The sequence below is a fragment of the Alexandromys fortis genome, unplaced genomic scaffold (assembly GCF_014885135.2).
Source record: "Alexandromys fortis isolate MF-2015 unplaced genomic scaffold, M_Fortis_MF-2015_v1.1 scaffold_50, whole genome shotgun sequence".
Lineage (NCBI taxonomy): Eukaryota > Metazoa > Chordata > Mammalia > Rodentia > Cricetidae > Alexandromys > Alexandromys fortis.
The window spans coordinates 2,402,789-2,428,493 of record NW_026067932.1 but is presented as its reverse complement, the minus strand read 5'-3'; the positions used below and the strand labels follow the sequence as shown (position 1 = coordinate 2,428,493).

The 25,705-nt window shown below is 45.2% G+C and overlaps 1 protein-coding gene across 6 annotated transcripts in view; it reads right to left on the bottom strand.

Annotated features, from left to right (window-relative positions):
• Nucleotides 1-25,705, bottom strand: part of Plxnc1 (plexin C1) — a 159,021-nt gene that overhangs the window by 104,305 nt on the left and 29,011 nt on the right. For all 6 annotated transcript variants that reach the window (XM_050145566.1, XM_050145570.1, XM_050145569.1 and 3 more), the window contains exons 3-4: nucleotides 16,423-16,557; nucleotides 12,034-12,134 (exon numbers count right to left, since the gene is read on the bottom strand). In XM_050145566.1, the coding sequence (XP_050001523.1) occupies nucleotides 12,034-12,134; nucleotides 16,423-16,557 (236 nt within the window). The remainder of the gene's footprint in view (nucleotides 1-12,033; nucleotides 12,135-16,422; nucleotides 16,558-25,705) is intronic.

The following is a 25,705-nucleotide window of genomic DNA, read 5'->3' as shown; positions in this document are numbered from 1 at the left end:
TACACACATCAGGAAGCTATGCCCAACTGTTTTGACTGGGAAACCATGGTAGTTTGAATGAGAATGGCTCCCATTAGCTTGTATATTTAAATGTTCGCTAGTGGGACTATTTGGGAAGTCTAGGGGGGTGTGGCCTTGTTGGAAAAGGTGTGTCATTGGGGGTGGGCTTCAGAGTTTCAAAAACACACACCAGGTCCAATCTGTCTGTCTGTTTCTGGCTTCTGCCTGTAGATCACAATGTAGAGGTCTCAGCTACTGCCCCAGCACCAGGCCTCTCTGCTTCTCACCATAATGATCATGAACTAAGCTAAAACTGTAAGGAAGCTCCCAATTAATTAATTAAAAAATTAATGCTTTTTTTAAAGAGTTGCCTTGGCCATGGTGCCTCTTTACAGAAATAGAACAGTAATTAAGACAGCAATAATTCATATGGCAGAGTCAGAAAACTTTGTATCTTAATTAACTAAACAAATACAAAATGCCAATGACTAGATAGGAATCTGAGAAATAAGGTTGACCAGATGTCCCTTTGTATAGTTTCTCTATATTGGTTCAATATCCGGTATATTTTCCCCAGTACAAGGGTGAACATGGCAGAAGGCCTCTTAGAAGACTCTTAGAGCTCTTCCATCCCCCAGAAGGAAAGGGATTTTGGGTGTCTCCTTGTGTCTTGAAAAGCATCTGTTAAGAGTATTTGTTGACTATCCACTTCCCACACTAATATTTTAAGCTTCTCTGGGGCACAGCCTTGTTCATCTTTGTTTTCCCCAGAATCCAGTCAAGGATCTGGCCCATTGCTGGTATTCAACAAAGGTTAGCTGAGTTGGAAGAAGAATTAAAATTTAAAGGGACTAAATTCTTGCCCGTGTCTCCATGACACCGGCCTAAGTCGTTTCATTGATTTCTGTTCATGAGGTTGGTCTGTTAACTGGCACAGTGGAAAATCAGTCTTTTTCTTAGAACTTGGAGCTGTTTAGCACACATAAAACACATTTGCAGACTGAAGCACTCACACAAAAGGGATTTGGGGGGCCTTACTCTGTGTGGTTCTTCAGCGAGCAATGGGAGTACTAAGAGTTTTCACTTTGCATTTCCAGTACAGACAGACCTTATACAGGAGAACATCAGGAAGGTGTTTAGAAAAACTAGGTAGTGTGGAAATAAAAGTGAATAAATGATGCCTCTTGGCTCAGGGAGGCCTGGGTTCTACTTCTATCATACACATCCCCCTGTGTCACTGAGGATACTTTTTAGACTCTTGGGGTCCATTTCTCCAGCATTGACTAGGTGGCAATAATACTACAGGCCTTCCTCTTGAGGGTCATATCAATTCCCATCTTGAATCTCAGAAACAGTGCACAATCCAAATAGCAGAACGGAGAAACAGCCTGGCATTGCAAGCTGGTACAGGAGAACAAACCAAGACTGGAAGGCAGGCCTTGGGATGCAGATCTGAACATTGTATCAGGAGGGGAAGAGTTGCTGGGAACAGGACAAACATGAGGTCACAGAGACAAGTGAAAACATTTGAGGAATTTTTAAAAGCCAATCAATACTTGCTTATGAAAGTGCATGCTGCCTTTGATAAGGTCATTTAAAAAAAAAAAACTTTCCATTCCATTAAAACCTGTGTTTACTAGAAGGGGTGCTCTTAATGGGGCTTGTTGGAAGTCAGAGCATCACTTAAAGAGATGGTGAGGATAAATACTGGAGCTGTGATGCTGAGGCCTGAGGTGCTCAGTTGCCCACATCTACCAAACAACCCAAGCTGGCTCTGAGCAGTGTGATCATAGCCACTGTCACCCACCTGAGAGGCCAACAGCTGGGCCGCGTCCCTCGATACTCTGTGCCCCTTTACCTTCTGCTTCTGCAGTAAGTAGGCTTAGCTCATATAGCTATTCCAGCAGCTAGCAAAGGGGAGAAAGAACCCAGGGGACTCGGCTTGGCCCCAGACCCCATTCTAGTGTGGGAAGCTTCCCTGAGCCCCTTGCAGCATTCCTAATAACCCAGATGCGCAGGTTCAGCCTGTGCCAGGGTCATTCAGGAATGCCCCAAGGCCGGAACAGCATATTCCTCTCTGCTCCCCACTGCTTCCACCCCACAGACAGTTGCCCTACTTGTTTCTATACAATTAGTCGGCACAATGGGGTCCTTACAGGAGGAGGAGGGGCCGCCCCCAAATCCCATTATTATCCTTATCACTGTCATTACAGTTGCACTGGACCAGAGAGAAGTGGCACCGCACAGGCTTCAAGCCTGGGATCTGCGCAAGGACACATCCTCAATAGGAAAGAAGGAAGGAAGGTAGATCTTCTGTCTCCAGGCACCTTCCTGGCCATTCCGCTAAATACTATAGTGACACAGAAGACTGAACATGTTCCTTCTGTCCCAGGAAGGCCTTCAGGGACCCCCCCCCCAGTTAAAAACTGCTCCCTTTGCCCCTCTTTCCCTTCCTCAGTTTCATTTAGCCCTGCTTATTTTTCCTGTGCTGGTTCCTTGCTGATTTTGAGATGGTTGTCTTCCTCCCCAATGACATACCCATCCATAAACTCAGAATGCTACCCATATCCTCAGAATGCCACCCTCTTCGGAACTAATCTTTGAAGGGGTAATTATTTAAGGAGCTCAAGGTGAGATTATCCTGGTTTTAGAGTTTGCAGCGCCTGGTATCTTGCTAGGAGAAAGGAGAGAGAGATTTGGATGCATACAAAAGGAAGGAGGCCACATGAGACTCCAGAACGAGATAGCTATTCTACCATGAGCCAAGGAGCACAAGGTGCCACTAGAAGCGGGGACTTGAGACTACAGATCTTGCATTAGAGCCTCCACAGGGTACCTGGCCCTACGGATACCTTGGTTTCAGACATTTGGCCTCTGGAAATGCAACAGATCCACGTGTGCTGTTTTAAGCTGCCAACTTTGTGGTGACTTTCACTATGGTAATTCCAGGAAACTAAAATCCCTTACTCGGAGGACTTGCATGAAAGTAAAAAAAAAAAAAAAAAATCTGTGTAACTTACTGGGAGTGCTGAGAACATCTGGCACATGGTATCCGTTGATGAATGTGCCAAGCAGTTTCTGCAACTAGAGAGGGCCCTGAGTTCTGTTCCCTTTCTCAGCCCACAGGTTCTTATGAAATGTCCACTTGGGAGGGACACCATGTCCTTCCTGTCTCTCGGCCTCTTTCCTACAATGCTAGACAATGGGATGGCTTGGGAGTTGGAGATAAACCCAGATTTGTATGAGCTGAGGCTGGTGAACAATGGTCTCTAAAGACATCTACACTCTAATCCACAGGTCCTGTGACTATGTCACTTTTATGGGGAATACTGCAAATGTGGACTAGGTAAGGATCTCAAGGTGGGGCGGCTTTGCAGTTATCTCTGTGCCCCCACATTAGCATCGGGGTCAGAGATGGGCGTGCAGGACCAGCGGAGCCTGGCAATGATGCGCTGTTGGCTTTGCAAGTGCAGGAAGGAGAAGCTGATGAGGGATGTTGACCTGCCCTGAGAAGCTGGAAAAGGGAAGGACATGAGACATTTCTACAAGCCTACAGTCCCCCTGAAACCCCACTTCAGAGTCCTCACTTCCGGAGCTGCAGTGGAAACATTATGTGCTCTTGAAGCCACCAAGCTCTCCCCACAGCAGGAGCTGGAGATCAAGGAAAACCCACGCCTATCTTCTCCTCCAGAAAGCAGGGTGGTGACAGTACTGATCCCTGACTGCTTAGGGCACCAGGAAGGACAAGCAGGCACAGGGATGGAGTCTCCTGGAGGTCTGTGTTCAAGGCCAGCTCACTCTGGAGTTTGGCTAGCAGGATGCTACAGGGCAGCATCCGCAATGGAGATCATTCTCTGGGGCTTCAGAAGAGCATGGCCACACGTCCTGGGCTCCATGGCCCGTCAATGCCAAGTTTTAGAACAGAAACTTTCATTCCACTCCTGTGTCTAGGTCCATTCTGCGTCTGCCAACCCTTCAGGGGTCAGGCATGAGCTGGACCATGAGGGACTTTGCTGGTAGACCGAGCTGAGAAATGATCCATTTCAGAGTCCCAAGAGTGGCTGAAGATTTCAAAACAGCTACTAGGGGTTCCCTGAAGGTCCTCCAACTGTCACCATTGGGGGGAAAACAGGCAGAAGAATACAGGGGAAGGTTAAATATATACAAATAATCAAGGGGGCATCCGGATACCCTGTAATTATCATGCTGGGGGCTCTGTCTCTTTCCTGCGCATGGGACTTGTTAAGGAACTGGCGTGAATGGTTGTTCTTGCATGGCTTGTTCTCTGAGAAGGACCCAGTCCAGACTCCTTGGTGTGACTGGGCCCAAGGAATAGCCACCAAGCAGATGACCCAGGAAGAGATACAAAATAGACTCACTCTACAAGATACCTGATGAGGGAGAGGTAGGTCCCGCTAATGCCTGACTTGAGGCAGTTCATCCCCCATACTGCCAACATGATAATCTTTGCAAGACATAAATCTTTTAAAGACACAGTCCTTTGCTTGAAGCCCTTTAATGAGCTCCCAGCACGTACTAATTAAATCTAAACCCTGAGCCTTCACTTCCTGATCCCACCCAACACCCTTATCCCTTCCTTCCTTCCTAGTCAGTGTCCTAGAGACAAAAATCCAACCTGCCACTCCCTGAACAGGCCTCGGCTGAGCTGCTTTTCTGGCACGAGAAGCCTCCTACCCTCATCTGCCCTTGGTTTAAATCCACCCGTGCCTCCAGGCCCAGTTTCAGACTTCCTTCCCCTCGGAAGCTAAGGGCAATCCTGGGGGGGTCCTCCTCGACTTCCACTAATGCTCACAGTACCCCAGCACTTCCTGGGAGCCAGACCCCACCCTTCAGTTTCATGGCTATTACCTGGCTGAACCCTGTCAGCAGCCCCCAAGGTGGGCACACTGCCATCCACCCTGCTTTGACACAGGGAAGAACGTGCACGTTATCCACACCGAGGCCCAGACCCCGTGCCGTGCAAGGTTTTATTTATTCTGCCGCTGCTATACCATTCAGGTTGCCAGTTTGGAAGTCAATGCTGCTTATTTCAAGCAGACCTCCCCTTCTGCACATGAAAGGACAGCTCTGTCTGTCCCCCAAGTCTGCACACATTCCCCCATAACCTCAACAGAAGATTCCCTGTATTGTGGGTAAAAGACTTAGAACTCACCCCCGTTGGGTATCTTCTCAGAAGTCCTTCACCCTCTGACCTGATGCCTCTCCTTTGACCTCCAATCTTGTACCTACCCAGTACCTGGGGCACAGGAAGAATCTAACTTGTTTGGGTGTCAGCTCTTCTCTTTGTGAGGTGTTGGGTCAAGGGAGAAAGAATACGTCTTCCAGAAAAACAGTGGCCACCTCGATCTTTTATTTTTCATTTTAGGGCCCTATTTTTAGCGTGCCTCTCTCTAGGGGGAATTCAGTTAATCACCAAGTCCTGTCAGCGCTCGGTTCCAAATAGCTCTCAAACTCTGGAACCTACCCACTTCTTCCACCTAGTCCCAGTTTCTACAGCCGCCTGCTGTCCCATCCACCTGGTCCCAGCCATGTCTCAAGTTCATTTTGCTTCAAATTGTACTCGGTTGCTCACTCTCCTGATGGAAGCTGAGCAGTGGCTCCTCTTACGACCCTTCTAACAAAATCCAACTTCCTGAACACAACTTAATGAGGTCTTCCCTCATCTGCCCCGCTGGCCGTGTCCCCTCATCTCCCACCACTCCCCTGCTCCCCCCATTGCTCGTCCACACTCCCCTTCAGAACAGGAACTCATTATACTCTTTGTCAGCCTGTTCCCTCAGCCAGTCTCCCCTGCTGATATCTGCCTACGCTTCAGGTTTGGCTGAAGTTTTCTCTTCCTCGTGAAACCTTGCCCAACCTTTCACACGTGAGTTAGACGCGCTTTATGGGTCTCTATGAAATCCTATGTCTTCTTTGCATGTCCTTATCACACTCTATTTCATTCATCTCCTTTACTTCTCCAGAGTTTAGATTCATGTTCCCAAGGCCCCAAGCCCTCCTGTACCAAACATTACTCATCCATAGTGCCCTTTGCCATCCATTTGATAACACGTCCAACTAGATAGAGTAAAATAGTCTATTTCCCTATCCTACTGATGCTAGGCTTGACTGCGGAGCTTGGTATAGCAATGGAACATCAGTAAATATGTTGAGAACAGAGGCTTTGAGTGTGTAATGTCACTTAGCTTGGGGTCTTGTGCATCTGCTGTCTGACTTACAAGAGTAGGTACCCGACAAGAGACATGTGGAACAGACCAGAGTCTCGTCTGCAGCATGATGCAGACCTCTGCTCCTCCCCAGAGCAGACAGGGGGAACCATGAGTTTAAAAAAAAAAAATATGGAACTAAATACCTGTTCTTTAGGCCACTACGAAATGGGTAGTTGCTCAGTAGGTGATGTTATTGAAACAGAAAACTCAAAAAATAAACTGACCTCTATCTACCGTTAGACTGTCAACACCATTCGGAAACCACGGTGTCTCCTGATAGAACATGGGGCTTAGAACATGCGGGCTCTCCATAAAGGTTGACTAGCAGATGTATGACTGAATGAGCAGACACTGGCCTCTGGCATGCTTGCCTCTTACCTTGCACGTAAGTCCCTTAGAGCCAGGAATGGCGTCTGGCTTTGCTCACCAGCAGCTAGCTATCTCACTTCCCACACTGGGCTCTTGGTAAGAGTTCAACAAATATTCTTTGAAATTAGAGAAACTGAATTTTGTGGGCTGGCTTGGGAATCCATCCCCAACTTGTGACATGGTTTCTATGAGCAAATGCACTCGTTGAGCCAAACAAACTTGCAAATGAACTTTTGGAACCCCGTCGGCTCATTGGTTCAGGATTGCCAGGTTTGTGGAAATCCATAACTGAACACATGCGCTGTGCTTTGCAATATGGGAGAAGCTTAGAAACCGCTTCCAAGATATGCAGCCTGAAAAAAATATCCCTTTCTACCCACACACACAAATGTAGTGCAGGTTGAATTTGAGGTTCCCACAATAAAATACTAGACTTCCTAGACCTCATTGTTTACTTGGTTTTTATCTGCTTATCCTGGGTGCCTATTCTTAACACCAAATCAAAGTGGAATTAAGATCACTTTCTTGGCCCCCCTCCCTTCCCAAATCCACTTTCTAGACACACGTATTCAAGAAAGTTCAACCTTCTCAACACCGAAAAGAATTATTTTTCTAAATAAATCTGTGACATTTAAAATAAACACAGTGGGATGCTCCACCATCATACAAAAACATCCCCTTTAGCATCCCTAATTTTGAATGGTACTGAGAGCTCAACATGAGTCATAGATCTGAGGCATAGCTTCATTTTATCCTAGGCCAGAACCAAGCCAGCTGGGAACCATGTGAGGTGAGGTGAGGTAGCTATGAAGGGCCATCGACCATGACCCCAGAATGTTTGCTGATACATACAGCTGTGGGGACTGCCTGCCAGTCACTCAACTTACCTCACTCGCTTAATATGTTTTTGGAACACATTATGTATGACAGCGTAAAAGGAGAGACTGAGGGATAAAGATACAGTGATGGGCCACAAAGAACCCAAAACAGTAATGTAATCAGAAGTAGGGGGTGATGGGACAATGGTCTATACCCTATCAATTGTATTTTAATAAAACGCTGATTGGCCAGTAGCCAGGCAGGAAGTAGAGGTGGGGCAACCAGGCAGGAAGTAGAGGTGGGACAACGAGAATTCTGGGAAGATGGAAGTTTCAGTCTGCAGTCGTCACCCAGACACAGAGCAAGCAAGATGTGACTGCCTCACTGAAAAAGGTACCAAGTCATGTGGCTAACATAGACAAGAGTTATGGGCTAATGTTAAGTTATAGGAGTTAATAAGAAGCCCGAGATGCTAGGCCAATCAGTTTATAATTAACGTAGACCTCTGTGTGATTTTGGGGGGGACTTAACTGCGGGAACTGGGCAGGACAAAAACCTCAGTCAACAGTAGGGGGCGGTTATCTGATGAAACTGGGTAGTCGGGTAGAAATTGGCATTTATTTCTAGACAACAAAGGAAGAACTAATGTGGGGGAAGAGTACACTAAGATGCAGAAATCAGAAGTTCAGGTGCAGACCCTGGGTAGGCAGGAACACTACTGGAATGTTCTCGAATCAGAAAGACAATCAGTGAGGCTAAGGTGACCACGGAGAAAGCAGCACATGAGAGGTTGGAGCTGCAGATCACAGGGTGCCTTGTCTGCAGGAGGGGATTTGGCTGAGTTGGAGGAGGGCGAGCCATTAGAGCCAACTAATCTGGAGGACACCACCTGGTGCAGTCTTAAAGGATTGTTCCCATTGGGTGAGAGAGCGAGGGAAGAAGCAGGGAAAACAGAAAAGAGTCCTGACAGTTAACCACTAAGGATGGCCTGAGGTCCTCACCCAGTTCTCCATCAGCCCCTTTCGCCTGGCTTACTGTTCTCCCCTGGGGACCATAGCTTCCCCGTGTCCCTCTAAAGGGCTGGCTGCTGCTTCTTACCAAGCATAGGTGGTCTACCTGGGCCTAACTGCCTCTTCTGCATGGTTCTCTTTCTGACCACCTCCCAGAGTTGAGGCTCATGTTATCCACAGACACCATCCTTGACCCCTCCTCACGGAGCCACCTACAGTGTCTACCCTCGCCCACCATGGTACTACTTAGCTTTATTTCCTGCCTACTTCATCCCTACCTCTTCAACATTGGGCTTGAGCTTGACACACAGATGGCTGGTTCATCTAATACTCCGGTGACCACCATAGGTCCCTGACTGTTCTTTGCCCAACAATCTTGTTCCCCATCTCAACCTCCATGCTATAACCATCCTACAGAACTTAGCATGCCCAGTAACTCCACATCTCTGTCACCTCAACTCTAAGCCACACACAATCTGGCCAGTACTCTCTTTCCACTTCTCCAATGGACAGGTCCAGAGCGTGGATCTTACCACCCTCTCATGTCTCTTACCCATAGTGTGTCCCTGTCTTCCTCCTTCACACACAGGAGTCCCTCACAACACACAGTGATGTCTAGGGTGGCACTGGTACCAGTTACCCTTTCTGTACTTGTCCCCACACTCTGGCTAAACTGAGCTTTACAATCACAGCCCCGGAGCTAGACTAGACTTGAGCGAAGCAAAACCATGCTTCTGTTTCAAAGGCGAGACCATAAGCCCCAGGTGGTCCCCAAGAATGCCAAACACCCATACTCTCTTTTCTTAGGTCTTTGCCTGAGCTCGTGTGCTTCTTACTCTCCTTTCCAAATCTCCGGGGCTCCCTCTCCACAGGCCCATCCCAGCACCTTGCTTCTCCTGGTCTGAGGTCACGGAGGATGCGCAGAGCGATATGAACAGACCCTGAGCATGCGTCTACCCCTACCAGCTCTGGGGTCCAGGCTCTGCAGCCTCCTTCCCAGCCTGCTCTGAGGCTGCCTTCCCCACTGACATATTAGGTCCTGTTGTCTGCTGAAAGACAGCACACAACTCTTGTTCTCTTCCTTTCTATTGGAATCTTCTCAACAACACTGAAAAGCACTGGTGTGGGGTGGTGTGTGTGTGTGTGTGTGTGTGTGTGTGTGTGGTATCTGTGTCTGTGTGTGCATGCTTGTTTGTGCGCATGTGTGTATCTGTGTCTGTGTGCATGCTTGCTTGTGTATGTATGCATCTGTGTCTGTGTGCATGCTTGAGTGCGTGAGTGCGTGTGTGTGTGTGTGTGTGTGTATGTGTGTGGTCTCTCATTGAACTTAGAGCTCACCAATTTGGCTAGACTATATGACCAATGGACTTGCAGGAATCCTCCTGCCTCTGCTCTTCCAACACTAGGGTTACAGGCACACTCTAGCATGGCTGACTTTTTAGGTAGGTGCCAGAGATCAAAACTCAGACCCTAGTGCTTTCATGGTAAGCACTGTAGAGACTGACTGAACCGCCATCTCTCCAGCCCCAGACACCATTATTTTATGCATCTTTTAAAACCCAAAACTTGGACTAGTGAGTTGGCTTGGCAGGTGCCTTCACCTGCCAGACTTAACCACCTGAGGTCGGTCCCCAGACCCATATGGTAGAAGAAGAGCGCCAGCTCCCACGAGCTGTCCTCTGACCTCTACACACGTGCTATGGAACACTCATCACTCCACTCCAATTAGAATATAATGAAAAACAATGTTTTAGAACCCTAAACTCTGGACTCTACTTTCCGCCCCAGAATCTGCTCCATCTCTCCTTTGCCATTCCTAACACCCCGAGGAGCCCGTCCTGCTCACTGCTCAGTGTCCTTTTGCACCACTCCAAGCCCAGGCCTCTGTCACAACCACCGGTTGCCATGTGCTTTGTCCAGTGGCTTCGTTCTCTCTTGGACCTCCTTGGCAGGAGCCGGCACTGTGCACTGCCCTCCCTTCCTTTTCCTTGCCTGGCAACAGAATGCGCCCCTAACAGCTTCCTCTCCCCTCTCAGATACTTCATTGTTTTTCTCCTAATTCTGTTTCTCCTTGACCCTAAACATCAAGACACTCCAGGGCTCAGCTCTTGAACATCTCCCCTTTACAGCCAGCATTCCCTCCCTACTCTGACCTTAAGGCTTCTGTAAGTACCATCAAAATACAACCAACTCCAAATTTCTATTGCCGGCCCGGGCATCTCCCATCAACTCCTGACCCACGCTTGTTGAGCAAGCAGACCGTACCTCCATGCAGCTTTTAATCACCGCCACTGTCACCAACCACCCATGAATAGGCTCCTGCCTGGAGCTCTCTCTCCCCGCAGACACCCAGAGAAGCTGCTGCACAAATGGAGCGGGTCTGAAAAAACCTACAAGCAGCCACACAATCCTGGCTGTGATCAGTTAATTTCTGAAAGTCTACTCTCGGGCATGCGACGAGAAGAAAGGGCTCCCACCAATTACAATTATTCATGAGAATTTCCTTGGCCCTGCTTCTTTTGTCTGCCAGCGACTCTCAGGGAAGGAGCCCCACAAGGAGGTGCGGCAGAGGAGGGGGCACTTGCTCATCTTGCAGCAGCTCGGATTGTGGCTTCCTCCACGAACTCTTAATTCATCCCATCTCCATATTTTTAGCCTGTTTCCTGAGCCTCTCCCTAACATCATAACCACCCCTCTCCATTCATGCCTCCCGTTCCCCCATTAGCTTCCTAATTCACTTCTCTATCACCTTCATCCCCCAGCTGCCCCTTTGCTCTGCCCTCAGCCTCTCTACCTGCTCCACTGTTTTTTTTTTTTAAATCTGTTTCACCTTTTAAAACTGAAAGCACCAATCTGACAGCCACTGTTATGTGGCTTGCTCCCCCCCTCCCCGTTCCTGCCTGAGCCGCAGCAGCGAAGGCTCTTTCCTCCTTGCTTCTATAGCAAGAGCTGGAGTACTGGGTTACCATGGCAACAGTGAATCCAACCAGGCTGGTCCCAGCGATGCTAAGAACTGCCATGGAGAGGAAGCCGCTACAAGTCGCCCCTGAGCCTAGCTGGGTCGTGTACATCGTAATTCAAGACCAGGCTGGGCAGATTCTGCCTGGAGACTGAGATTGTACATCAGGCCCAGGGCTATATGGCGCGCAAGGAGACAATGCCATCAATAACAAGGCTTCCACGGAGCAAGCAGAATCCATGGCATGATGAGGATTCATTTGAAAATTTTCAAACATTCCTCTTCTTTTATCTTCTCTAAGGGAGAACCTTTTGGCTCGCTCTGAAGTCTTGGTGAACTTGGTAGGAAGTAAAAAGCAAATCCACCCACACTAGCCTCCCTTCCCGAGTCACATCCCTGCCCCCCCCCCCGCTGCCCCCAGCCTGGGTGGTCCCGCGTGGCCTTGGTCAAATGACTTGATGGCACGGACACGGCCAGAAACATCTTGAAGAATGAGTTACAGTTACGCCATGTGTTTTGGTCCTGGAGAGCTCTGCTCCCCCACAGCCCGGGAACGGATCATTAAAGAGGGGCAACAAGTGTTCTTCTGGCTGCATCACACTTTCCGGAGAAGGAGAGTCGGGGTGAGGAAGGATTTAGGAAATACCTTTGTAGCGGGAGGCACCAGCCGCAGTGGGGGTCTGCTGCTGTTAGGCACTCTGAGCAGGAGTTGCGCTTACTGCAGTTTGCAACAAGAATTCTCCTCACCTGAAAATGAAGAGGATATGAGTTTAGACGGAATCGCAAGCAACACTGGGGTGGGGGTGGGGAGGTGGGGCGCCAAGGACCACAAAGAGTAGGTTTATCAACCTGAGCCCTGAATGTCTCCACTGTGGCATCCAATGGCAGGTCTCCAGTTCTAGGACAGGATGCAGTGTGTAAGAACCAGCCTTCCGCAGTACAGATGGCCATCCCCATTCACCCCAGTGGCTCCTGAACCCACAAATTCAACCAAGAGCAGATCGAAAACATCTGAAAAAAATATTGTGTCTCTATTTGCTCAGTGTATTTTCATCCTCTCGTTCCCTGAACAGTGCAGTGGTATGATTTATATAGCATTCACACTTTATTAACTGGGCGGTCGCAGCGCACGCCTTTAATCCCAGCACTCTGGAGGCAGAGGCAGGTGGATCTCTGTGAGTTTGAGGCCAGCCTGGTCTACAAGAGCTAGTTCCAGGACAGGCTCCAAAGCTACAGAGAAACCCTGTCTCGAAAAACCAAAAATACAACCAAACCAAACGCCACTTTATTATATCATAGGCATCATAACTAATCTAAAGATAATTTAATGTATATGGGAGGAATGCATATAGGCTATATGCAAAATTTAAGGATCTGAGCATCCACAGATTTTGATGTCTTGAGGACTTTGTGGAATTGATCCCCAGAAGGTATCAAGAGAACAGTATTCCCAGACTCCCCTGTGGCGGAGACTCTTGGGGTGGAGTCTTGGAGACTGCATTATAGGAGCCTTCTCAGGTGAGTCTACCATAGCCACGTTTCTGATCTGTGGATAACTATTTCCATGGGGATCACAGAGCCAGGTCACATGACTTTCACACGGGGACAGTCAATATTGTCAGTGGTACTATGGAAACAAGCATCCAGGTAGAGCAGTGGTTCTGCCCCAGAAAGATCAGCATGAGTTTGGCAAGAGATGCAGAAATGAAGTGGTAGTAGGGTATCTCCATCACTTCGGCTCCCTGCTCAGTGACTCACACACCCATTGCAGGGTGTGAAACAGGAGGGGACAGGGCTGATGGTGCACTTTTAATAGTCGAGCCCTTGTCTAGCATGCTCAAGGTGCTGGGTTTGATTCCCAGGACTACAAAAAAGGGGAAAAAATGAAACAAACAAAAAGAAATAGAAGGGGGATAAAAATCATTCCCTGGAGAGAGAGAGAGAGAGAGAGAGAGAGAGAGAGAGAGAGAGAGAGAGAGAGAGAGAGAATATGAATGAATGGCTTTCTCACTCATCAGTCAACGGTGCAGGGCAGATCCAGGCAGCAAGCAGAGGCGGTGACAAACATGGAGTGCCCAAGTGTCGCCTGGCACATTTTCTGAAGGCACAATTGCACAGCGGGTAGTGAGAAAACTTGTGGAACTCATTATCCTGGGAAGCTGTGCATGCTGGGAAGTACAAATAGAGGAAAGGAGAGTTCTAGAAGGAGTTTGTGGCGAAAATGAGGGCATATTCCAAGGAGGAGCCTTCAGGTCCAGGCTGATTCGTGCAGGATCACTGTGTGCCCTCTTCCTTCCCAGTCCCCGGTGCTGCTAAGACGCAGCCAGCAGACCGCAAGTCTGAGCCAGAATTAACCGGAGTGTGGATATTTATTTCCTTGTAGCTCACAAAACATCTTTTTAATTCTGAGGGATTTTATTAAGTGCCACATAATCTCTCTAACCTTGTTTTGTCGTCTGTAAAAACGGCACCAGTACAGAGCCGACTTTACGGGGTTATTACAAGCAGAGTGCGAAGCATACTAAATAATTTGTGTCCTAAGTCCCAGCTATTGCTATTATGGGAGAAAACAGTGCCATGGTCCAGCAAACACGAACCCCCTAGGCTGAAAGAGTCAGTACGTTTCCTTAGCACGGGCTTGTGTGAGCTTTCAAATGTGCCCAGCACTGTGACACCGTAGAGACATAAATAACAACAGGTCCTAAGACCCTTTTTGCTCAGTCTTTGATCTAGAACATTCTTCAAGAATGACCATTTAGCGTATTTAAGCACAAACGTAATAACTGTGTAAGAGATAAGATACAATAAATATTTGCATTAGACATGCTCTCTAATGAACACACTATCTCTCGTCAGTATATATATATCTGCATATGATTATGTTTAATTGGGCACATGTTGATACCATCCTACAGATTTCTCATGGCTTTTAAAATTAATAATATCTTTTTAGGGGTGACAAAAGAAATTCTTCACATTTGGTTTCTCTGGTGATCATAATGGCACAGCCACAGTCAGCTAGTAGGGTTTTTGTTTGTTTGTTTGTTTTTTGGAGACAGAAATCACTATCTAGCCCAAGTTTAATTTGCAATTTGCAATCCTCCTGCCTCTGCCTCCTAAGTACTATGATTCCAAGGGTGCTCTACCATGGTTGGCTAAGTTACAGAACCTCTTGCAATAATGCTAAAGTGAAGAATATGGAGACAGTAAATTTTGACACCCCCTTGAAAACCGTCTCGAAGGCCTTCAGGCTTAAGTGATTCGGGATTGGAAGTCTTTATTTTCTAGGAAGCGAAGATCTGTGAACTACTGGTCTGTTCACAGAGGTCTTTAGCCCGCAGCACTGGGTTTTGGGGTTCTGCAAGTGTCTTTGTGGGCACTGATGGGAATTTATGAGCTAGTTGCAATATTTCAAAAAGCAAAATGGAAAAACACGCACAGATTAAACCAGACTTCCAGTATCTTTGCTTTGGGGCGTTGGAATCCTATCAGCTCTGCATGGCAGCACAGGCAGAGCCCGGGCTGGCAACTCTGAGATGTCCTTGATAAATAAAGCCTGGGAATGAGAATGGTTACTTAATAAACACAGCTTGTTGAATGGACAAAAGTCTTTCAAATATGGGATCCCAGGGAAGAGACATAATAAGGAGTGTTTCAATGTCAGAGCGAGCCTGCACAGAAGGCTCCCACACAGGTGGTGGGAGGTTCAGATGGGACCATCCTATCGTGATCATTGGATATCAGCGGCTTTTCAAATAGCAAAGAGCAATGTGGCCTTTTTAAGAGTACTTGATACTGTCTCCGCTACCCTGACACAAAAAGCACATGAAGGACAGTCATTGCTCTCCTCCTGAAGAATGAAAGAGAAGAGAGACGAGAAATGAAGGAAGGGGAAGGGCACCTGTGACATCCGTTACATAATCACCTTCCTCATGCGTAGTGTGTTCAATGGGTCATGGGGTCAAAGCTATCAGGCTAGGATAGTCATCGTTCACAACTTTGGAATTTGGTGTCGTTTTGCATGGGCTTCAGAATTAGAGCAAATTTTGAGTTCTAGCTCCCTTGAAGATACACAGACACACATATACATATTATATATGCATGTACATGTATATCATTGGTACACACATTATGTATTTGTATACATTATAAGTGCATATATGCGTCACATATGTATACATATACACATCATATATGTATACATGTATATCCATACATATGTATACAAACATTTCTATATACACAAACATTACACACATGCACATATACATACATACAATCTTCTGAAACTACTTAGCTGTTAAAAGCCTTAGACTTTTCATACGTAAGCTGAGTAAGAATTTTATTAACACATTCCATTAGTATTATTTATTGCATCCATGTGTATATGCATACACAACTCTGGGCATATATAGAAAGACCATACAAAGGACGATGACTCATATATTCTAAGAACTCAATCTAAAATTGTGTTTCCTTTAATTATTAAAGATGGAGAAAATGTTGAAAGGGCATGGCTTTTATTTCAGTAAGCAGAAACAAGAAAAAGTAAAACATCCAGATAAATTAAGAGAGTGTGTGTGGAGGGGGGTGCTTGACATAAGATTTCCTGGTTCATGAACGTTTATGAGGCTGTGGCCTGATATTAACCCTGAGTTCCAAAGCCAGTCCCATTGGGCATACTCATAAATGCATCTAACCATTCAGTGCCCATACAATAAATGTGTAAATTCAGTTACTTTGCTGATTATGAGCCCATTTGTGAGCACACACACCCCCCCCCCCCGAAAAATCTGGCACTGGAAATATAGCCAATAATAAAATTGTCTAAATGGATATTATTTCTCGCTTAGTTACTGATGACAGTTCGTACGGATTTTAATTCCATGTCCATGGCCCTCTGTAGGTTTCCTCAAAGCCTGCAGCGGTGTTTCAACCTGGTGGCTCAAAGTAAAAGCTTTGCCACTGGACAGTGACATACGTGAACTACGTCCTGCTCATAAAGTCAGAAGCAATAAGCAGCATCTTTGCCTACCTCTTTCCCAGCGGTTAGGTAGATGTAGATGTCCTTCACAGGGTGAGGAACGATCTTGTAGAACACAGGTGTTTCTTCTTTGATTTCATAAATCACCTCTGGACAATTTGAAGTCAAATTCTCCCCGAGAACGACCTTTTGATTTTCAGAAAAAAAATATAATTTCTGTTTAGTATTCTGAATATCAGGACAGGAAGTGCCACAGCTTACCCCTGAAGTTACATCCTTCCCTACTCAAGCACCATTGGCCAGCACACCCCTACTCTGAAAAGCCCATCACTGGAAAGACAGCCAATCATCAAGTTGATTAGCTGGGCAGTGGTGGCACACACCTTTAATCCCAGCACTCAGGAGGCAGGGGTAGCAGATCTCTGTGACTTTGAGTCTAGCCTGGTCTACAAAGAGAGTTTCAGGACAGCCAGGGCAGTTAGACAGAAAATGTCAGTCTTGAACAACTGAAAATAAAAATAAAATTGTCTAAATAAGTAATATTTCTTGCTTCATATATATGTATATTATACATTATATGTATGTATATATGTATATGTGTGTATATATAACTAGGCGAGAGAATATATTCCTTAACCATCCTCTCATGACTATCTTTGACAAGGCTGACAATTCCAAGTACAGCGTACCTGTTTGGGCAGGAGACAAAAGTCACCAAAACTTCACTGACAGCCACTCTTCAGTTCTGGGACAGTATTCTCACACGTGGCAGCTTGTTTCCATAGTTTCTGACCAGACTTGGTTGGACCAGAAACCACAAGTAACACCTTCCTGAGCATCACACCAAGCATGTGACCTTGAAGCCAAGGCACTGTCTGCTTAACATACATTTGCATGGGTTAATCTGTGGCTCCTCCACGGTTCCACAGAGTCATGCATTTTAAAGTAACCCCCGACAAGTTCACTGGGATAGACAAGCGTGTATGTGTTTACATATAAAACAGACGCAGGTGTGAATCAGTATTCTGTCGTTTGGCGATTAAGACACCTGAGTGTCATTCATCCTCAGACAACAAACATTTACGGATCGCTTCTATACTGGTTTGGGGTTTAGGAAAATAATGGTGAACACAATGGGCTATGGGGCAGAGTAGATGAGGGAAAGGAATCCTCCCTCATGAAACTTACACTGCATGGGGGAGGGGGTGGAGGATGGATGGCAGCCTCCTCGATAAACCTGGACTAATATTTATACAACACTGATACAGGAATTCTGTCACCACTCTGCTAGTCAATTGAGAGGATTTAAGCCTGGATAACCCAGATGTATTTAATAGATCATGGTCCTTTGACCTCCCTAAGATTTACTGCACACGACACTTAATATGTTTATGCTTTCTGCAGTGAACAATAAACACTCCTGAGAGTGATCTCTAAAGTCTCTAAAGGATGATGGGGTTCCGCAAGGACAATTCTATCCAGATTGTGATAACACTACTAAGCCAATAAACACTACCCAAAGATCAGTTCTGTACTACAAACTGCTCAGAATGATTCCAAGAGTCCTCTAGAGATGCCATCACCCCCTAGACATCAGGAAGTAATTTTAAGAACACGATACCCACATTCCCAAGAGATGGGATGGATGCATTTTGTTTTTCCACTGGGTTACAGATATTTGTCATCGTGTGTGTGTGTGTGTGTGTGTGTGTGTGTGTGTGTTTTGTGGTATGGTCAAAAAGGGGGGGATAGATATGCTTTTTAAAAAGTAGATTACCAAATCTACTTTCAAAGTAAAAAAGCTACTTCTAGTTTTAAATAATTTACATTGGTATGGATTTTTGTTTTGAGACATATTTAAGGTTATTTTTGTTAATATGGTTATGCTTCTACTATTGTTTAAGATATGTTGTATATAGTTACGAATTTGAAGTTATTGTCCTTCATACTGTACATCTGTTTCTATTTTTGCTTAAGGTATTACCTATATAGCTCATACCTATACAGCTTACTTAATTATACAATGTGAAATTTTTGTCCTTAAAAGCTATTTAGGATAATAAAGAAATACAGGTTAATTGTCACCCCTAACTATAAAACTCATAGTCATGTTAGTTAGGTTTTCTAGGTATACAGAGATATATTCAGATAGATAGTTAATCTTAAAATACTTCAAAGACCTACAGAATACGGCATTTAAAATGTTTAATAGCTTAGACATTTCTTGACATGAGACATGTCTGCTCCTGGCAGCATGATCTAATTCTAATGAGGATTATGGGCATCAAAGAAATTACATATGGAGTCTGCTTTCTCTGAGGCATAAACTAGTCATTAAGGCAAGAAACTGCCCTTGCCTATACTGCTGACAACACACTGTCCAAACTGGACAAGCAGGACACAAAGAAAGGCAACTGTTGAACTTTGCAAAAACAGGGTAGTCGTTCAAATTTTCCTGCTTCTGAAAAAGGCTGTGAGGCATTCTAGGCATGTAGGTCAAAGATGGATGTCCCAACACTGCAGAGGAACCTTGGGTAACTGTCCAGGCAACCAGCTCTTCCTGTCATTTCTCACACTTTTTACAAGTCGCTTGCTTGCACTTCCTGCTTACTCAGATAATATTTCCTTCTCAGGTCTTTGATGGAGTTGAAGACTCAACAGTTACAATTGTAGTTCTCCGGAATCTTGGCAAAAAGGCATATATTAGGTACAAAACTTTTAACTCTTCAGGCGAGGATAGCTAATGGAGTAATCTCTATAAATTTGCCAATCACTTAGGGACTAGACATTGAGAATGTATTTCTCACTTTATAATTGTTCTAGTTGGATGTAGTCTCAATTTTGTTAAGGTTATTACCTTTTCTTTCTTTTGGACAATACTTGGTAATAATTCTCATTATATATAGTTTTCCTATGATAGATTTACGACCCTTCCTTCTTAATTAGACAAAAAAGGGGAAATGTTATGGGAATTCTGTCACTGATCCACTAACCAATTGAGAGGAACGTTAGGTCCAAGAGGAAGGGTTTTCTTTGGGGATGGATGTGACCAAGGAAGAGGCACCCCTTTCCAAGCAAAGAACAAGTGACAGAGGGTGTAAGCATCATCTTGTGACTCAGTTCAGGTTCCCCATTTGTCTTTTAATATTCGTGCACAGATTTTTCTTGATAATAAATGTAAAGAAATCACTTATCAACAATACAATTGAAAGTAATGAGTGAGATAAGTTAAAGTGGAGAAGGAGAACACAGGCTCATGGTAAGTTTTTAAGGACAGTGACACTGATTCAGAATCCTACAAGAGTCATTCAGGCTCTGGATGAAACTCGTCTTTTATTTTAGTTTATTTTACGTGTGTGGGTCTTTTGTCTGCATGGATAGCTGGGCACCATATGTATTCCCTGTGCTCACAGAAGCCAGAAGCAGGCACTGGATCCCTTGGGACTAGAGTTACAAACAGTTGTGAGCTACCATGTGGGTGCTGGGCATTGAACACGGGTCCTCTGGAAAAGCAGCCATCTCTCCAGCTCAAAACGTGTTTGTTGGGGGATTTCCTGTGTTTGGTTTAAAGAGGCCCAGTCAGTGCAGAGTCCCTGGAGTAGGAGAGACCAGCATGGTGTGAGCAGAGCAAGGTGGAGAAGGAAAGGGTGGCCATTGAAATGTGATAAAGGGGAGGGCATGGGTTCTTCCACCTGTGTAGATCCTGCCTTTCCCTCTGCAAGGAGAGAAGAAGCCATGAGGACTTGGAACGGACGTGTGCAGAAAGTCAGATGAGACTGTGGATGGGGACCTGGGTTAGACCTGGCTTTGCCATTAAGCGGCTGGACCACTTCGAACCATTACCTTATTTAACCTCCCAGACTACCATTTCCTCATCTATAAACTGTGACTAACAATGCCTTGCTTTGTAGGTTATGTTAAGAACCGAGTAAGAATCATGAGATACTTAACATGTAATTGGTACCCAGTGTATAATAACCTATGGCTAGATTGCAAGTTCCCTTTGGGTAGGGACCAAGGTCTACCCATCCTCACACCTGTTTACCCACCCCGTGCAGTACTGTAAATAGTGATGGCATCAGCTTTCTTGCCAGTTGGAAGACATCCAGATAGATCACCTAAATTCACACTTTTATTAAAAGCATTTAACTATTTTTCTGTGTGTTGCTGGGCAGGGTGAGGGTGTTGGTATGTGAGTATGGAGGTCAAAGGACAACTTGTAGGAGACGGCTCTTTCCTTCCACTATGTGGGTCCCAGGCATTGAACTCGGGTTGCCAGATTTAGCAGCAAGCTCTCTTCATCCCTTGTGCCATCTCACAGGCCCAACGCTCACATTTCAACCAACGTGGATGTTCGTCATATGGTGTTTATGTATTGAAGAGAAAAAAACACCTAAGATTCATTTTGGACAAAGCCACGTTCACGTATCTATTGAACAGTAACATGCCTATCCCAGCATTCCCTACGGCACCTTGGCAATTGCCATTTCATTGTTAGTTCTTTGTCAGCAGAGCACAGGGAGCAGCTTCCTGTGCCTATCAACTCCTGGTACCGCTTCCGAGTCCCCAGTAGATTTGGTGCAGCTAATCGCCAGATTACTCAGCAAAGGCGGCGGCAGCTCAGTCAAAGTCAATCTCGCTAACCAAATAGACTGAACGTTACTCTTTAGAAATCCCCCATTCAAACAGCAGCAGTGAGGTCTCAGAGAAGTGAGAAAGAACTGTGGCTCATTGGGAAGCGGCTCCAGAACCGTGCTTTGCAAGGTGGTAGCCACTGACCACACAGGGCTGTTTAAATTAAACTGAAATTTCAATTTCACCCTCTGTCTGGCCATATTTCAAGGACTCAGGAGTCACCCATAGCTAGTGCTGCTGTACTGGCAAGTGCAGATGTGAAATATTTCTGTCGGCATAGAAAGTTCTCAACAAGGCTGCCCTACAGAAAAGAGGTAAGTGGCTGGAACCAAGGGGGTGGGCACTGAGCCCGTCAGTGGTCAACTTGCCAGGACTGGCCTAACTCATAAGCAACTCATAAGTGACCCTGTGACTGAGCTCAGAATTTAAAAAGCTGCCGTGGTTCTGGGAAGGGTGGTTTAGAAGTAAAGAGAGGAAGCTTCTTAGATCACAACAAAAAGGCGGACAGAAAGATGCTCGTGTAAGCCTCAGGAACGGTTGCTGCTTCAGTCCGGCTTCAGGAAGACATCCCATCAAACACATCCCTCCCTCGGGAAAGCCCCATGTCACTTTCTCAATATTAAACACTCCACCAGAGCCAAATCAAATCTTCCATGCTAACATCCACATAGCTGAGGAAGAAGTCATAGAGTAAGCTAAGTGACAGCAAAGCAAACAGGCAAACCCACAACGGGAGTCACTGTAGCACCCAGAAACCTGGCTTTTCAGTAAGACAGTGGGAAAGATTACTGTGTGCATATGTGTGCGTGTGTGTGTGAATGTGTGTCAATGTGTGCATGTGTATGTGTGTGCAAGTATGAGTGTATGCATGTGTGCACGTGTGTATGTATGTATGTGTGTGCATGTGTGTGTGAATGTGTACCAATGTGTGTGTATGTGTGTGCACGTGTACATGTGTGTGTGCATGTGTGTAAATGTGTACCAATGTGTGCATGTATATGTGAGTGTGCAAGTGTGATTATGTGCCAATGTTTGTGCATGTGTGCAAGTGTGCATGTGTGTATGTACAAATGTGTGTGTGAATGTGTGCCAATGTGTGTGTGCACGTGTGTGCAATTGTGCATTGTGTGTGCATGTGTGTGTGTGTACATGTGTCTCTTGGAGGGGCTGCTTTAGGTAAGAGGCAACCAAATGTGTTCCAGACACCAATTTGAACCAAATAATTTTAAGTGTATCTTTAATCAATTGTTAAATTTCAGCCACATTCAGTAGATAATCCTAAGAAATTACAGATAATTTTGTGAACTGTGATAATGACATTATAGTCACAGTTGGGAACATGATAATAATTTTTCGGGGAGGCATAATGAAATACATTGGGGTAAATGTCATAGTGACTCGAATTTGCTTTAAAATAAGAAGAGACATAAAATAATTTAGAAAAGACTCCATCACTCATCTGTGCTCGGTGAGTGGGGAGCCGCGCAGCAGCTTTGGCAGGGTCTCTTGCCATCGACTCCCGCAGCACAGCTGATGCAGATAGGAGGGGTGGGACACAAAGCTGTTTCCTTGACACCTTGAAGATGAGGCACCAGCATCCTTCAACATCCCCAATGAGGGAAGGGAAGCCTTTCTTTCTAAAAAACCAACAATGTTAAATGTTACCATCAGGTAAGCTTTGCCAGGGTTTACCGATAATTTCCTAAACAAGCTCCCCGCGGCATGGCCTGCTTGCCATCAATGCTGGGTGTGAACAGGCACGTGTCCAGGATGGTGGGATTCAGATCCATCTAGAAGACAACCTAGCATCAATCATGAAAATTATGAAGCATGTGTTCTTGGACCCCGAAGTCTCTGTGTGTGTTAACATATGTCCGTTGTAGCATCCTGTTAGAAGTAAAATCCTAAAACTACCTAAATATCAATAATAGGGAATTATACAAACAACAATAGTGCAAAAAAAAAAAACCCAAATTGGGTTATGTAAACAGTAGTGAGAAAACAAGAGTACTCTTCAGCCATCAAAATAACCAGAGAGCGCTTTTGTTGCTCATATAGTTTTTAACATGTCATAGTAAACATTTATTCATGTAAATATAACTGTTTCAATAGACATATGTATAATGTGTTATATGTTCAACAAAAATGTGGGGGAGGAAAGGTACAGATACCATTTTGCTTGTAGGTATCTGTAAGCTCTTGTTAGAAAACTGCCCATGAAACTTCTCTTATTGGTTACACTGGGAATCTGGAATGGGAAGTTAGGAACGAATGGTTTCCATTGTTTATATACTCCCTCAGTTCTTGAGGGTTTTAAACAATGTCCATGTGTTATCTTTAGAAATAAAGACACGATATAAAGACCTCAACATAAAGCCAGCCATAATGAACCTTATAAAATGAGAAAATGTAAAGTACACTTGAACGCATTGGCACAAGAGACCACTTCCTAAATATAACCCCAGCAGCACAGACACTGAGAGAAACAATTAATAAATGGGACCTCCTGAAACTGAAAAGCTTCTGTAAGCAAAGGACATGGTCAACAAGACAAAACAACAGCCTACAGAATGGGAAAAAAAAATCTTCACTAACCCCACATCAGACAGAAGTCTGATCTCCAAAATATACAAAGAACTCAAGAAATTGGTCATCAAAAAACAAACAAACAAACAAACAATCCAATTAAAAAAATGGAGTACAGACCTAAACAGAGAACTCTCAACAGAGGAATCTAAAATGGCTGAAAGACACTTAAGGAAATGTTCAACATCCTTAGTCATCAGAGAAATGCAAATCAATACAACTCTGAGATTCCATCTTATACCTATAAGAATGGCCAAAATCAAAAATACTGATGATAACTTATGCTGGAGAGGTTGTGGGGTAAAGGGAACACTTCTGCATTGCTGGTGAGAATGCAAGCTGGTACAGCCCCTTCGGATGTCAATGTGGCGATTTCTCAGAAAATTAGGAAACAACCTTTCTCAAGACCCAGTAATACCACTTTTGGGTATATATCTAAAGGATGTTCAATCGTGCCACAAGGACATGTGCTCAACTATGTTCATAGCAGCATTGTTTGTCATAGCCAGAACTGGAAACAACCTAAATGCCCATCGACCAAAGAATGAATAAGGAAAATGTAGTACATTTATACAATGGAGTACTACACAACAGAAAAAAATAACATATTGAATTTTTCAGGCAAATGGATGGAGCTAGAAAACATCATTTTGAGTGAGGTAACACAGACACAGAAAGACAATTATCATATGTACTCACTCATAAGTGGTTTTTAAACGTAAAGCAAAGAAAACGAGCCCACAAATCACAATCCCAGAGAACCTAGACAACAATGAGGACCCTAATAGAGACATGCATAGATGTAATCTACATGTGTAGTAGAAAAGAGAAGATCCCTGAGTAAATTGGGACATGGGTACCTTGGGAGAGGGCTGAAGAGGGGGATGGGAGGGGAGAGGCAGGGAGGGGAGCAGAGAAAAATGCAGAGCTCAATAAAAATCAAAAAAAAAGAAAGACACAAGGTTAATTCCAGCATTAGAGAGGCAGATCTTTGAAGTTTGAGGCTAGCCTAGTCTACATAAGGCATTCCAGGCCAACCAGGACTATACAGTGAGATTCTGTCTCAAAAATATAAATAAATAAATAAATAAATAAATAGGCTTAAAGTGTAATAATTTTTGGGAAAAAAAACTGCTCTTCTTTTGGCCAGATTATGCAAACAACAACCTTCACACACTGGACAGAGAAAGAATGGGAAGTTTTCATTTTTCTTCCAAAGATCCCACATGCACTACAGGAAGAGGCCGGGACATCCACTTGGGCCGTCCTCAGTCTCCTCTCTCAGTGATGAGCACACGTTTCTACCGACATCTCCCAGCCCAGCCAGGCCAAGGGTACAGGGGGACCTCAGAGAGTTCCAATTGCAGAGTTGCATGAGGTATCTATGCAAAGCAAAGAAACCACAGAGACTAGAGCAAGGGAGACATTCCCCCTTGTGCCTCTGGAAAAGGAAGAGGCTCAGAGGAGCCGTGCAGAAAGCAACCGTGAGTCACAGAGACCCAAAATGGGTAGAATTTTGCATAAGACAAACCTTATCCAATTCACACAACACTCCGCTAAAGCATGATGCGGATTTTTATGTATTGCTTCCAGCATCCGACCTTAATATAGATCTAATCTGAAGTCACTCTGTGCCTCCTCTGTGGATATTCTCACATCCTCCTCACCATCCAGCCTGACCTCCTCTGAGGAGCTCTCCTGGATCTCCTGCCTCTCCACCTGGCCCACTGTCTTTCTTCATCCCTCTTGGCTTCTTCTCAGGATTACACGACTTCAGCCTTGGATGATTAACTTGCTTGACTTCTGCCTTTGCTCCCCCTACAAACTCAGCAGACTTCTCTCTTTGCCTAACTTTCGTAGCTCCTGTTTTGAGATAGGTGTCTCACTATGCAACCCTGGCTGTCCTGGAACTCCCTCTGAATACCGGCTGACCTCTGACTCACAGAGATCCTCCTGCCTCTGCCTCCCAAGTGCTAGGATTAACGTACACAGCTCTTTTGAATCACCTTCGTATCCATGGAACCAGAACAGTGCCTGGTATAGAACAGGCTGCAGGACAATATTAAATGAAATGCTACTCTCTTAGCGTTCAAGATTTTGTAAAGCTCATCAC